The sequence below is a fragment of the Geotrypetes seraphini genome, chromosome 3 (genome assembly GCF_902459505.1).
Source record: "Geotrypetes seraphini chromosome 3, aGeoSer1.1, whole genome shotgun sequence".
In the NCBI taxonomy this organism is placed as follows: Eukaryota; Metazoa; Chordata; class Amphibia; order Gymnophiona; family Dermophiidae; genus Geotrypetes; species Geotrypetes seraphini.
Window position 1 is genome coordinate 56,780,205 of NC_047086.1, and position 16,300 is coordinate 56,796,504.

At 43.5% G+C, this 16,300-nt stretch overlaps 1 protein-coding gene across 5 annotated transcripts in view; it reads right to left on the reverse strand.

Annotated features, from left to right (window-relative positions):
• ADGRB3 (adhesion G protein-coupled receptor B3) overlaps positions 1 to 16,300 on the reverse strand; it is a 1,500,610-nt gene that overhangs the window by 317,692 nt on the left and 1,166,618 nt on the right. For all 5 annotated transcript variants that reach the window (XM_033937354.1, XM_033937350.1, XM_033937352.1 and 2 more), the window contains one exon: positions 4,856 to 4,958. In XM_033937354.1, coding sequence (XP_033793245.1) covers positions 4,856 to 4,958 — 103 coding nt within the window. The remainder of the gene's footprint in view (positions 1 to 4,855; positions 4,959 to 16,300) is intronic.

Sequence of the window (16,300 nt, forward strand, 5' to 3'; positions counted from 1 at the left end):
TTTTATAATCAAAATCTAAACAAAGGCTTTGAATTTCTATGCAGTGACGTAAAAGGTGAGCATTTACCACTCCTTGATTTATTATGGGAGTCACCAACCCCCATTATTCCAGTACCGTAGGACACCCATGGTACTTGAATTATGCTGTTTATAAGCCAACTCATTAGCAGAGTTATTCCATCAGCCTAGGGGGATCATACTTCAAAGCTGTGGCCTGATGGTTCCAGGATTAACCTTAAAGGGGCCATTAGAACTGTCTCCCCTCAATGTTCACCCACCCCCACCCCGAGCATCACCCCCACTCTCACGAATTGGCATCCCCACTCATATGATCACCTATCCCCTGATCATCACCCTCCTGCCTGATGAGATGTATCCTGGGAGCATCAGGCCACAACTTTGAGCCTTGACACTCTTGGGATGGCAAAATTACCCCAGCTTTCCCCTGAGGTTAGTTTCCCAGCTATAATGTAGCTTGTGGTTTTCACCCCAAGCTGTGTTACTCATATTTTGGGATCCTTTTACAAAGGTGCGTTAGGGCCTTAACGCGTGGAATAGCGCACGCTAAAATGTTGCGCGCTCTAGCAGCTACTGCCTCCTCTTGAGCAGGCGGTAGTTTTTCGGGTAGCGTGTGCTAATCCGGTGCGTGCGCTAAATATGCTAGCGCACCTTTGTAAAAGGAGCCCTTAGTTAGTAATGAAGTGATTTGCATGCATTTGCAGTTCCCTTACTGTTTACCCCCAAGGTGACTTGCAAATAAAGGGAAAATAATGTGGGTTATTGCTGTAATATAGCTTGATAATTCTCCCCCTTATAGCAAGCTCTGAACATATTTAACGCATGACTACTTATACTAGCTCTATAGCAGGTGTACATGACTGTGACTATATTTTGCAAGAACACATGTAAATTGTAGTATTCCAATCTAGTTTCGATTTTTGGGTGGGTCTGGAGGTACTAAGATTCGAGGAATTCCAGGAAAGAGGAATTAATGGAGGAAGGATGCCGTGGAGGATCTTGAAGGTTAGGCTGATGCATTTGAAGTGGATTCTGGAAGTTATTGGAAGCCAGTGAAGCTTGGAAAGGAGTGGTGAGACGTGATCAAATTTACTTTTAGAAAAGATAAGCTTGGCCGCGGCATTTTGGATCCGCTGGAGTCTGTGGAGTTTTTTCTTCGTTAGGCATATGAAGATGGAGTTGCAATAGTCCAGTCTGGAGAGGATGATGGATTGGACGAGAACGGCAAAATGATTTTGATGGAAACAGGATCTTACTGACCTCAGCATGTGAAGGCTGAAATAGCATTTTTTTTACCAGGGAGTTGAGGTGGTCGTTGAAGGACAGTGTAGAATCAATGATGACGCCCAGGACCTTGCTGGAGAATTCGAGCTGCAGAGAGGAGCCGGAAGGCAGTGGGATTGAGGAGGTTAGCTGAGCTAATTTTGGGCCAAGCCAAAGTAGTTTTGTCTTGGATTCGTTCAATTTCATTTGGACGGAGTGGGCCCAAGATTGGAGGTTTGAGATACAGGAGGATATGTTCAATGAGAGATCGGTGAGGTTTGAGTCGGTCTCGAGAAGGACAAGGATGTCATCAGCATAGGTGTAAATTGTTTCAAGGGGGGATAGATGGAGGAGTTTTAGGGAGGACATATAAATGTTGAAGAGGATAGGAGAAAGAGGTGAACCTTGCGGGACTCCACAGGTTAGTGTCCAGGGGGAGGAAGAGGTACCATTCATGTTGATAATGTAGGAGCGGGAACGAAGGAATTTTGAGAACCATTCAAGGACAGTGGAGGTGATGCCAATCTCGGAAAGTTGGTAAAGTAGAATGTCGTGATGAACAACGTCGAAAGCGGCGGAGAGGTCAAATTGCAAGAGGACAGCAAACTTGTTGCGGGAGTGAAGTTGTTGGACCTTGGAGATTAGGGAGGTCAGTAGGGATTTGGTACTGAAATTGGGATGAAAGCTGTATTGGTAGGGTAAGAGGATGGAGAATTTCTCTAGGTAGGATGAGAGTTGAGTCAATATGATGGACTCGAGCACCTTGGTTAGGAGAGGGATATTTGCTATTGGGCGGTAGCTGGATGGAGTGGAAAGGTCGAGGTCGGGTTTTTTCAATAGAGGGGTTAGGGCGGTATGGCCCATTTCTGGGGAGAAAAGGCCCGAATGTAGAGCGGAGTTTAGGAGTTTGGTAATGGAAGAGATGGCTTGAGTGGGTATTTCCTCGTAGAGGTAGGAGGGGAAAGGGTCTAGAGAACAATTGCAGGATTTCATTTTGAGACAGAGTTTGAGGATGGTGGAATCAGATACTTGGTCGAAGGCAGCCCAGAGTCTGTTGGCTGGGATAGCGCTGGAGGCCGATAGAGTAGGGTCGGGGTCAGTGAGCACCAGGGAGTTGTAGGAGACTGCAGGTGGGAAGGAGCAGCGTAGGGTAGTGACCTTATCATTGAAGAAATTTGCCAGAACATCGGCTGAGGGAGAGGAGGGGAAAGAGGTGGAGTCTTTTTTGGAGGTTAGAGAGCGCCAGATTTTGAAAAGTGTGCTACTCTGGTTATTGGATCTGGAGATTTTCTCGCCATAGAAGTTCTTTCTTGCTTTTTTTAATGTAGAATTATAGAGCTTAATGTTGGCTCTCCAGGATTGTTTGTCTGTAGGGGAGTTAGATTTTTTCCATTTGCGCTCCAGGGCTCGACATTTCTGCTTTAGTTCTCTATGATATAGTTATAGTAGCTTTAGTTATAGTAGCACTACAGGCCTTAAGGATCTAATGTTTTTGTGTTTCAGTTAGGCCTGATAATATAACACACAATATTGCTATAGGCAATATCACAATTCAAAATCATTCAAAAAACAATTTGAATCAAAATCTTTATTAAAACAAGAAAGGAAATTAAAAGCATGCACTTGTATTGACTCTCTTTCAGCTTTGAGCCTATTGAAAATCATATAATTCTTATGAAAGGAGGGTGATTTTCAAGAGGGTAGGTATAGATTATCAGGTTATCAGATGAATGAATTTTCCAGATGGAAAACCAGACAGATGGATAGAACCAGCCCCTAAGACAGCAATTCTAATATAAGTGGGTGCCTCTTTTTAACTATGTAGATCAGGGGTGTCCATTCTTTTGGCTTCCCTGGGTCGCATTGGCCGAAAAAAATGTTTCTGGGGCCAAACAAACGTGCAAACTCTGCAGCAAGACAGAGGAGGGAGCCGGCAAGGTGGTAAACACCCGGGGGCAGCAGAGAAAAACACTGCAGCGCCCTCGACTGGGGCTGCGCAAAATACTTCACAGGTTGGATACCCCTGATGTAGATGTAGTGCAGACAGAGTAACTATTGTATACTGGCATCTAGACACCCAAATGCTGTTACAGAATCCTAACCTAATTCAGTATCAGCATGCCTAACTTTTAGGTGCCCACTGACACACAGTCTTAGAGTGGGCACAACTAAGCATGCCTACATATGGCAAAGGTGCATGTAAATTATAGTATTCTATACACTTTACCTATAACTGGGAGCCACACTCATGTCCTTCCCATGCTCTATCCACATGTGTACTATAGTACTCATGGGCTGCCTTGCAGAATAGCACTTGAGATGCACTCGTACATGTGTAAGTGAAATTTGTTCTGCCCCCATCTTGTATATATTAGGTGTTGTTTATATCTGATTGCATTATCTATAATTAGTAGGAAGTGCCTTTGAACTACATATCCCTATAATCCGGGTAGGCTCTGTCTAAGCTCATGTTCCAGCTCCCTGTGTCTTATGGTACACTTCCTATTGGCTGCTTGCTTTCTAAGCATGCTGGGCAAGCAGCCCTCCCCTATGCTCCCCTCTTTCTCTTCCTCTGAGCTATAGAAGTAGTGGCTCTTTGATCTAGCTATGCATGTCTTTAAGATCACTGTAATTCCATCAAGGTTTTTCACCCTATCGGACAGCATCCTATGGTACACTTTAGCATGCCATTGAAAACCACATTGCCATTCAGCGTGTGCTGAGCTCTCACAGCCCATGAGCACAGGGAGCATTGGGTGAGAATGGACCAGTGGCATAGCGAGGGAGAGAGTCACCCTTGGCTGTAGCATCCGACATTGCCATACTGTGTGCTCCTACTTCTCCCCACCTCTCAAGCACCCCTGTATATCTTTTGAAATGTTCACTGTCATGAGCAGCATCTTCCACCTCCTGCTCGCCCTGGCCTCGGCTCACTTCTGATGTCATGTCCTGGTCCTGTGATCAGGAAGTGATGTCAGAAGGGAGCAGAAGGTGGAAGATGCTGATCGCACCAGTGAACATTTCAAGAGGTATGTGTATATGGGGGGGGGGAGGGGGCAGTGGAGGAAAGGAGAGGCACTGGCACTGGCGCACCCCAACAAGACATGGAAAGTCTGCACCCCATGCTCCCCTTACTTCACCACTGGTATGGACTTTGGTAGCAGAGGCTAGAAGTCTTTCCATGCAATTGAACGGTAAGTCAATTTCTCCTTATTTGAATTATTACATTAAAGAATTGGTTAAGAATTGAGAGTTTATCCTGGTGATGTTAAACGCTTACAGTACTGAGTTTAAACTATCTGTTAATCCCCAGACAGAAATCAGGACACTATTCATTTGTACAGATATGCATGTGAAGGGCTGTCTAATCTCAGGCAGAATTCCCCATGTTTTGTTTTCATCACTTAAAATTGGTAAAACCATTACTAAGCATTCATCTTTTCATTGAAAGACACTCCATTTTCAAAAATACTATCAACTGTATTCCTGAATGCAAAAATACCCCTAAAACATTTACTTACATTACACAAATGAAGCCTATATGCAACATGGTCATCTGTATAATTAATCATACCTTGTTATGCATCTGAGTTTGTCCAACCAGTATAAGGATGTTTGATGAGATGATAGATAAACAAAAGTTTATTAGGATTATCGACCTCTCAGATCTGATGTATCTGAATAAAAACAGAAAGTACAATATACTTTTGAAAATCAAGCAATTCAAAATAGATATGAAGATACATTCAGGGGGGAAATGACCAATTTGGGCTACTTTTTAAGATAGTTCGAGTTGGTGGTAAAATTATCTATTTTAAGCACAGGTTGCATTTATGCAATGCGACCTAATTACTAATAAACCGGGTTAACAATAAAATAGTCCATCTTAACAGTACTCCATTTTAATAAATTCTTCCCACAGTGGTGTAAGGTTATTATACTTTATGGAAGCTCTGGACCATAAAACCATATTTTGAATTTTCTGCTTTCAAACTTCTAGTTCAATCATTGTTATCGAGTCTTCTTGATTACTGTAATATGCCCCCTCTTCTATGAAACTGCGCTAGTGGTTTTTAGCGCAGAGAGAGCACAGAGAGCCGTGCTGAATGACCCACACTGCTCCCGATGCTCATAGGAACTCTATGAGCATCGGGAGCAGCACAGCTTCCCGTGCTAGAAACTGCTAGCGCAGTTTCGTAGAAGAGGGGGTTAGTGTATTTAACATGAACTAAGAAAGAGATGGCTAGACTTAGATTAATTCAGAATATGGCAGTAAGATTGATCTATAGTTTGAAGAAGTATGATCATGTGACACCATTCTATTGCGAGTTACTCTGGCTCCCGATGGAGGCTCGTGCACTGTTTAAGTTGGGTTGTCTTTGCTATAAGGTTGTGAATGGCACTGCTCCGATCTATATGACTGATAGATTTCTTATAGCATCTTACAAATACAGTAGAAGATCTCATGCCCTGTTCATTTTCCCATCGTTTCAAGGTTGTAAAAGTAAGACATTATTGGATCATACATTAGCATTTCAGGCAGCTTCCTACGATAAAGAATTTTGATTGCTGTTACATAGAGCTAGTTCTTACAAACACTTTAGAACTCTGTTGAAAATCTCTTTTCTCAAAATATTTGGCCAAATAGTTCTAGGTGTCTTTTATGTCATTTTATTATTGATTTTTTTGTTAACCGCATTCAACTTCTGGTTAAGCGGTCTATAAGCACGATGTTATGTTATGTTATGTCGTATAGGCATGACAGTTATCCAAGAAAAAAGGGCATACACCTTTAATTATAGTCACACCTCTTGAAAGCCACATTCTTATATCACATCATTATTCAGTTGCTTGTGGTGGTGAATTCATAATTAATTTTATAAAAGTGGGCATGGCTGAGCCATAAACCAAGTGGAAAGCTTACTATTAAACCTGCATAGGTCATATGAAACCACAGTAGTGTATGATTTAAATGGCAACATTAAGAAAATGCTGTGCTATCAAAATTATAAGCCAGTATCAAATAAGTTTATACCACCTAAGAAAAAGTTTAGGACACTGGGATGCCGGGTGATATTTTTTAGAATAATAAACTCACAAGTTTGATTCACCAGTTTTTGTAGTAAGGAAACTTTTTGAAGCTTAAGGATGAGCTCTTCTTTTGTTTATAGATTTTCTTTATACGAGGGATGTACCAAAAGTAATGTAAAAATGAGCATAACTTTTCTATTATCTGACATAGGTTGTTCAAATTGCACATGTTGGTAAAGTAATTCTTCCTCTATACAAGTGTTTCAGAATCTTTTTCTTCATTGCAGGTGAATAATGGATTCAAAGCAGAAGCAAAGTGCCGTCATTGAGTTCTTGACGAAGGAGGGGTTCAGGCTGTCCGACATCCACAGAAGTCTACAGAATGTTTACAGAGATGACACCATTGACAAAAGCAATGTGCACAAATGGATGAAGAATTTTAAAGAAGGCAAAACCAGCATTGAGGACTAACCATGCAGTGGGACACCATCAGCTGCTACCATTGACATAAACTGTCAGCACATGGACAAATTATTATTCTTACTAAATTGACTTGTGATCACAATGCCATATAGAAGATGGTGGATGACTTAGGGCATTGGAAAGTATATGCAAAGTGGGTACCTCAGCAGTTGACACCCAATCTGAAGAAGAAAAGGGTGGAAATCTGCTCTGATCTGCTGGAAGCATTTAAAGCCAATGAAGACACATCTTTTTTTCTGATATGGTGACAGGGGATGAAACATGGACGTATCTTTATGATCTGAAAATGAAGAATCAGTCTATGGAATGGCGTCATATCTCTTCTCCAAGGCCTAAGAAGTTCAAGAGACTATGATCAGCATAGAAAGTCATGGTGACTGTTTTTGGGGGGATGACAAGGGTGTCATTCTTCTAGATTTTCTGGAACATAGCTGTATTGTTGCCAGCATGCAATACATTGAGACACTCAAGAAGCTTAGAGAAGAAGAGCCTGAACAAGAATCTGGAAAATGATCCACATTCACCATGACAATGCACAACCACACACATCTTTGGAAAAAAAAAAAAAAATCAGGTGATCAGCAAATTGAGATGGTCAGTAGTCCCCCATCCACCGTACAGCCCAGATCTGGCATCCTCTGACTTCCACCTGTTAAGTCCAATGAAGGACAGTCTTCAGGTGAAACAATTTGATGAAGCAGATGAGGTATGACAGTGCACAGCTAAATTTTTTCAAAGAGGATTTCAGAGTTGGGTTCAACAATGGTTCAAATGCATCGTTCATGATGGAGACTATGTTGAGTAGTACCTTTTTATAGAGGAAGAGTTACTCTAACAACATGTGTAGCTTGAATGACTTATCTACTATAATAATACCCTTAGCCTGCATGCACACTTCAATCCCCGTGTTCCCGTGCCTCTGTGGTGCCGTGTCCCCACATGCGCAGTAGGAGCCTGCACATGTTTCCCCAGCAATGTTCCTGCCTGAGAGAAAAGATTGCTGTGGGAACAAAACCTCAGCAGCCAGTCAGGCTCTCCAACTCTGGCTTCAACTTTAAAAAAAGGCAGTGACAAACTGCAATACCCCAACACCGCCATATCGATCTACTACCTAAATGAGGGGCCCGACCTCGGTAACCGAGGGAACCTGCTGCCGAGACGGGTGAGGAATAGAGAGCATAGTGTCGGCCTCCTTCTCCATCGCTGATGCCTACACCCACTTTGTCACTCCCACGGAGCTATGCGGCCACGGGGCATTTGCTAGGCTGGCCCACTTCGATAATGCGAGTCGGGCTGTCCTAGCAAAAGCCCCGAGGCTGCACAGCCTAGCGGATGCTGGACAGAGAGCAGGGAAGGGAGAAGGGGTACTACTGGACAGGGGAAAGCAGGGAAGGGGTGCTGCTGGACAGGGCAGAGGTAAAAGGAAGGAAGAAGGCCTACTGCTGCACATGGGGAGCAGGAAAGGGGTGTTGCTGGATGGGGGTGAGGTAAAAGGAAGGAAGCAGGGCTACTGCTGGACAGGTGGAGCAGGAAAGGGGTGCTTCTGTACAGGGGGGAGGTAAAAGTAAGGGAGAAGGGAAGATAGACAGGGGGAGAGAGACAGAAAAAAAAGACAGACAGACAGACAAACGGGACAGAGAGAGAGACATAAAGAAAGAAAGAAAGACAGACAAACATGGGGCCAGGAAGTGAGACAGAACGAAAGAAAGAGGGCAGGAAGAGAGAAATAGACAAACATACAGAAAAAAAGAAATACCTAAGTCTACACATATATTCTAGCACCTGTTAATGTAACGGGATAAACAACTAGTGTGTTAATAAAAAAGTTATGTTCACCTTTGCATTGCTTTTGGTACGGCCTTCGTACATTCCATGTGTCAATGTAGCTTGTGTGACGTTCTGGTAAGTGCCACAACAACAATGCAGTTTATGTAGATGTGTAACGAGAAGACTAGTTTAATAGGATACGCTTTCACAAACTTTAAACATTAAGACATTGCCTTGAAATGAAATACAAATTGGAACAAAAATAGGAGCTGTAATAATTTTGCTGTTTTTTTTTAACTGCCAACTAAACGATCCACGTTTATTTTTCCTAGCACTGCTGCTTAAAGTCCTCTGGGAACCATTTAATTAACCATCCTGCTCCTAAAAGCATACTGTTATGATCATAAAATAAAAATTATATCTGCATGGGTCAAAATAAGTCCAGCTTCCAGTGTGCACATTATACATACATAAAATAAAGCAATTTAATTTCCAAGATATGAATGCAGAATTTCAAGTGCATCTTTTTGGAAGGGACAGAAACTGTATGGAAGCCTCTAAACAAAATCGTAGGAGACTGACACACTAGCCAGCTCAGCCATGCTCTTCTCCTTAACAATCCAGGCCTGATGTAAAATGTTAGAAAAACCACAGTACATCTGGCTCCTGGACTTTAAGTCCACAGTGTGTATTTAAATACATTTCAGGTTTGATTTCAGAGAAAATAAGATATTATGGGCTCCTTTTACTAAGGGCTCCTTTTACAAAGCCGCGCTAGCGGTTTTAGCGCACGCACTGGATTAGCACACGCTGGCCGAAAATCTACCACCTGCTCAAAAGGAGGCGGTAGTGGCTAGCGCACGTGGCAATTTAGTGCGTGCTATTCTGTGCGTTAAGGCCCTAGTGCGGCTTTGTAAAAGGAGCCCTAAGGTGCGTTAGGGCCTTAACGCGCGGAATAGTGTGCGCTAAATTGCCGCATGCACTAGACCTTAACACCAGCATTGAGCTGGCGTTATTCTAGAACCGTACGGAAATTTTGTGCGCACCTTAGTGAAAGGAGCCCTATATCACCTCACAACACACTGAATGACTGTACACTAGAGAGTTGGTGGGGACAGAAATCCCACCCATCCCCGCCCGTCCACGCCAGGATCCTCTCCGTCCCCACCCATCCCCACCAGGTTCCTCTCCATCCCCACCCATCCCCGCCAGGATCATCTCCGTCCCCACCCATCCCCGCAAGGAATTACCTCCATCCCCGCCCGTCCCCATAAAAAGCAGCAATTACTTCTGACAGGATCATCAATTCCACAGTTTCTTTTGTGTTTGTGCTGCTGTTTTCCTTGTGGAATCTCTTTGGTGGAACTCTTTTTTTGTTTTCTGTTCAGGTAATTAACTTATAAACCCCCTCTTTTACTAAGGCTGACGTGTCCATTATATTATATGGACGAACCCTGCTTCCAAAGCCTTCTATTCCCGTGGGAGTCCCATTGGCTAGAGGGGAGGTCCCCATGGGAGTTTCATGGGCCAGAAAGGGGTACCCGTGGGAGTCCGTGGGTTAGGGGGGGGATTTCCAAGGGACCACTGCAGGACCCACGGGATTCCCGCGATCCCTGTTCCCGTGCAGACCTCTACTGTACACTAACATGCATACGATATTTTCTTTTACCAACTGCTATTTTCAAATAATGAAAACCATGGTGTGGCAGCCATTTTAGAATTGTTAGGGGACAACATTTAGGGCTCCTTTTACAAAGGCGCACTAGTGGTTTGAGCGTGCGCTAGCCGCTACCGCCTCCTTTGAAGCAGGCGGTAATTTTTCGGCTAGCACGTGATAATCTTGTGCATGCACTAAAAATGCTAGCGCACCTTAGTAAAAGGAGCCCTTACAGCAGGGGTCCCCAAAGTCCCTCCTTGAGGGCCGAATCCAGTCGAGTTTTCAGGATTTCCCCAATGAATATGCATTGAAAGCAGTGCATGCACATAAATCTCATGCATAGTCATTGGGGAAATCCTGAAAACCCGACTGGATTCGGCCCTCAAAGAGGGACTTTGGGGACCTCTGCTTTAGAGTAATATGACTGTATGATAAAGAACAAATTTTATACTGGCTATCAATTTTTATTAAAACACCTCTATGGCATTAAAATATGTGGTGCCACATCTTGGAGTTTAGTACTAGTTACATAGTTTAGAAATGGTTTAAAGATGTGTCTTTTTCATGAACTCATACTGCAATAGCCCCGAAGCCCTTTAAATCTCTATGGGCTTCGGGGCCGTTAGCGCAGGGCAGCCGCTATCATGGCTTTGTGAAAGGAACCCATAATGTAAGAAGACATTTAAATGTATGAGGATATAGTCCATAAATATAAAAAAAAATATTATAATAGTACTTTATATTATACTGAATAGAATGTCTTTGAAACAAGAACCAAATTATGCTAAATTTCTTTCATGCATACTCATTGTGGATATTCTGAAAACCTGACTGGCAAGGTCTGAGTTGAGAACCACTGCTCTAGCGTTCATCTTCCCACACTATTGAAAATGTGATAGGTAAAGGGGATGGGACTTGATATACTTCTTTTCTGTAAAATTACAATCAAGGTGGTTTACATATTTTAGACATATACTTATTTTGTACCTGGGTCAATGAAGTGTTGGGTGACAGGGAATTGTGGTGGGAATTGAACCTATGACCTCCAGGTACTGAGGCAGCTGCTCTAACCACTTGGCCCTCTTCCTTCTGAGACAGTGCCTTACCACTGGCAGAACTGTAAGTGGATGACTCACGCTCACCTTAGAGGGAACAGTGGTGGCCAAAGACTGAGGAGGTTTGAAGAACCAGGACTCAACACACCACATTTTTTTTTCATAATCAGAACAAGTGCAATATAACTTTCCTGACTACCTGTAAAGATTCCTATTCACTCATGCTAAAGGCACACCTATTGGTATTAATATGGGTGGCTAAGAGGGCTCTTCACAGAAACATAGAAACTGGTGGTAGATAAAGACAATACAGCATATTAATTTGTTCATCTATACCAGGGGTAGGCAATTCCGGTCCTCGAGAGCCGGAACCAGGTCAGGTTTTCAGGATATTCACAATGAATATGTATGAGATGGATTTGCATGCACTGCCTCCTTGAGATGTAAATCTATCTCATGCATATTTATTGTGGATATCCTAAAAACCTGACCTGGCTCCGGCTCTCAAGGACCGGAATTGCCTACCCCTGATCTATACCAACTGCTCCATTCTAGTAGAAAAATGGTTAGAGCAACTGCCTCAGCATCCTGAGGTTGTGAGTTTGATTCCCACTGTGGTTCCATGGGACACTGAGCAAGCCAGTTAACACTGCATTCCCCTAAGTACAAAATAAGTACCTGTCTAAATTATGTAAACTGCTTTGATTGTAATCACATAGAAAAAGTAATACATCAAGTCTCATCCCCTTTACAACCCAATCCTCTTTGCTTTAGAGAATAAAGATATTGCCCTCATTTCTGCCACCTCCACTGGAAAGCCTTTCTGTGAACAAATATTCTCTTAAATTGCTTCTGAGTCTACCTTTTCTCTTTCTTCCAGTTGTGAGAGGCTCACCTTCTCGGATCCTGTAACCCATTAGATTCAAGGAAGTACACTATCCTTTCTTTCAGCAACACTTCCATTATTTTTCCAACAACTGAAGTGAGGCTCACCGGCCTGTAGTTTCCTGCTTCATCCCTGTGACCACTTTTATGAATAGGGACCACCTCCGCTCTCCTCCAATCCCCAGGAATCACTCCCATCTCCAGAGATTTGTTGAACAAGTCTTTAATAGGACTCGCCAGAACCTCTCTGAGCTCCCTTAGTATCCTGGGATGGATCCCGTCTGGTCCCATCGCTTTGTCATTATCAATTATCATTATTCGTTTGGGTAGCTTATGAATGGCATTATTTTTGTGAAATGTGCCAAATATTATGCTGGTCTTCTTAAGTGATTACAGAGTTTCTGTTATTAGTTGAAAAAGTATGATGTTATATCCATGGGTTTTTTTAAGCATATTGCCTAAAATGCTAGGGAGCTCATAATCGAAATGGAAATACGTCTAAAAACTGGCCTAAATCGGCACTTGGACGATCAGTAAAGCAAGTCATCCAAATGCTGATCATTGAACCGGGTTTTAGACGTATTTAAAAATGACTTAGGCCTCTTCAGTGCTGTTGTACACCCAGAGCTAAAAGGAGTGTTTTAGGAGGAATGGTGAGGGCGGGATTTGGGCGGGACATGGGCCGACTTAGACTTAGTTGTGCTGCAAGTATAACCGAAAGTTTAACGAGACTGCCTAGACCAGGGGTGTCCAACCTGCGGCCCGAGAGCCGCATGTGGCTCCGTGAAGTATTTTGTGCAGCCCTGGTCGAGGGTGATGCAGTGTTTTCCTCTGCTTCCCACAGGTGTTTACCATCTTGCCGGCTCCCTCCTCTGTCTTGCTGCAGCATTTGCACGTTTGTGCGGCTGCCGCGATCAGCTCAGTGGCTCAGGCAACTTGACTACCCACCACCGCAACAATCACGGCAGGAGAGATTGGGCGAGGCCTTAGGTGCCTGGCCCAATCAGGCCCTAAGGCCCACCATTTGGGCGATGCCAGGCCTGCTGGACAGATGGGCTTGGGACCTGTCCGTCCGTCCTATTTTTTCCAGGGGGTGGCGGGGTGGGGTCATGGGGTCAGCGGGGGATTTGAAGGGCTGATCGGGGGTTCGGGGTAGAGGGGGGGAGGTCGCGTGAAGGAGGGCTTGGGATCCCTCCTGCCCGAATCTTAGTGAGGGTGTCTTTGGGCAGGAGGGGTTAGGCTCCCTCCTGCCTGATCCAATCGGGGGGGAAGGGGGCTGCATCGGGGCAGGAAGGCATGGGATCCCTCCTGCCCAATCCGACTGGGGGGAGCTGCATCAGGGCAGGAGGTCCTGGTATCCCTCCTGCCCAATCCGATCGGGGGTGGGGGGGTGGATCGCGGCAGGAGAGATTGGCTATCTCTCCTGCCGCGATAGCGATCAGAAGTGCTGCACTTCCCAGGATCGTTATTGTGGCAGGGAGATGAGTCATCTCTCCTGCCGAGATCGTTGCTGGGGGAGGGGGTGTGTGGATTCTGTAACCGGTGTTCTTTTTGACAGACACCAGTTACAGAATCTAGCTTTTAGGCGAAGTACTGGCTCCTCCTTCGCCGAAAAGGTCTGGTTCTGGGCGTTTGGGACTTAGGGGTTTTTTGTTTGCTAATGTATTGCAAGTGTAGACTTAGTGGTGGTATGGCTCAAAAAAAACCCTCATTTTGGACCTTTTTTTTTTTTTGAGAATGGACATTTTCCCTGCTTCTACTTTCAAAGTTTAGGGCCTTAGGCCAAAAGGGGACTTAGACTTTTTAAAAAAAATTATGCCCCTCCGTGTGTTCATCCCATGCTTGTTTGAACTTTGCCACTGTTTTCCTCTCTATTACCTCCCTCAGAAGCATATTACAGGCATCAACCACCTGCTCCATAAAGAAGAATTTCCTAACATTACTCTCGAGTCTACCACCCCTCAACCTCAAATTATGCCCTTTGGTTTTACCATTTTCCTTTCTTTGGAAAAGATTTTGTTCAATGTCAAGTATTTTAATGTCTGAATCATATCTCCCCTGTCTCTCCTCACTCTTCTTTTGGTGCAAACCTCCTAACATCTTCGTCACCTTCCTCTGGACCACTTCAAGTCTTCTTATATTCTTTGCCAGACATGGTATCCAAAACTGAACTCAATACTCCAAGTAGGGCCTCACCTATACAGGGGCATCAACATCTTTCTTCTACTGGTTATGCCTCTCTCTATACAGCCAAGCATCCTTCTGGCCACAGCTACGCCTTGTCACTTTGTTTCTTTGCCTTTAGATCTTCAGACACTATCACCCCAGGGTCCTTGTCCCCATCATCCTTGCACCTTCCAATTTCTAATCCCCAAATGCATAACTCTGCACTTCTTTGCATTGAATTTTAGTTTCCAGATATTAGACCATTTTCATGTTTTCCACTCCCTCCAAAGCTTTGGAACTCTTGGAGACTGATACTGAGAGTTTGGGAGGTAGTTCAGTTACCTCCCATGGCCAGTGGTGATCGTGAATATTTAATGCTGGGGCCATGGACTTAGCCGGCCAAGCTGATATTCATCAGCTGGGCAGATAAGGTCTAGCTGCCAAGATAGACCTACTTTTTAGGCTGTTCTATCCAGCCATGTGCCTTAGCTGACAAGCCACTGAATATTGTGGGTGATCAGCTATGTCACATGACATAGTTAGTTACTGGTCAATCTGCTGAACCAGATAGTCAGTGGGAGATAGCTTGGTATCTCCTGCTGAATATTGGTGGCTAGTCAGTTATGTGCAATTTTTATGGCTGGTCTACCTTTAACACTGTGGGCAGAAGAATATGTGGTGATGTTTAAAAAAGAATTGAAAACCTTTTTTTCCAGCAGGCATTTAGCACTTAGCCCTACTGAAGATGCTCTTTTTTATGTAGAGGATTGTTAATTATGGAGCATGATAGATGTAATAGAGCAAATAATGTCTTTTATGATTTACTTTTTTGTTATATCTTACCCCCTCTTCTACGAAACTGCGCTAGCGGTTTTTGGCGCAAAGAGCCGTGCAGAATGGCCCGCAATGCTCCCAATGCTCATTGAGTTCCTATGAGCGTCGGGAGCAGCGCGGGCCATTCAGCGTGGCTCTCTGTGTTAAAAAACGCTAGCGTGGTTTCGTAGTAGAGGGGGTTAATATATTATCATGCATGTTTTATTTCTACACTGACAAAGATTTTAGATCATGCAGGATAAAAATTGTTTAAATAAATAAATAAATAGCATAAATAGGCACATATGTGTCTTTATGAACTAGGACTAGGCCAACAGAATATAAATGCAGATATACAAAGTTCCATCTGCTTTGGAAAAAAAGTTATTAATTTGTATGCACTGTATATATGTACACTTATAGATTAGTAGTTGACTTGCACATTGTATCTCCAGTTCTGCTTGGCCCCACCATGCCCCAAGAAAACGTGAGTGAATCTGTGGGACCACTGGATGATCAAGGAGCAAAAGGGGTATTCAGGGAGGATAAGGCCATAGCAGAAAGACTGAATGAATTCTTTGCTTTGGTCTTTACTGAAGAAGATGTAAGAGATCTACCTGAATCGGAAATGATTTTCAAGGGTGATGATAGAGGAACTGATAGAAATCTCAGTGAATCTGGAAGATGTACTAAGCCAAATCAACAAGTTAAAATGTGATAAATCACCTGGACCAAATGGTATACATCTCAGGGTACTAAAAGAACTCAAATATGAAATTGCTGACCTGCTGTTAATGATCTGTAACCTGTTGCTAAAATTATCTGTAGCACCTGAAGATTGGAAGGTGGCCAATGTTACGCCAATTTTTAGAAAGGGTTCCAGGGGAAATCCGGAAAATTTCAGACCGTGAAATCTGACTTCAGTGGTGGGCAAAATAGTAGAAACAATTATAAAATAAAATTGTGGAACATGTAGACAAACATGATTTAGTTAGCATCAGAGACAGTCAGCAAGGGTTCAGCTGAGGGAGATCTTGCCTCACCGATTTGCTTGGCTTCTTTGAAGGTGTGAATAATGTGCATAAAGGTGAGATGGTTAATGTAATGTATCTAGATTTTTAGAAAGCTTTTGATAAAGTTCCTCATAAGAGGCTCCTGAGAA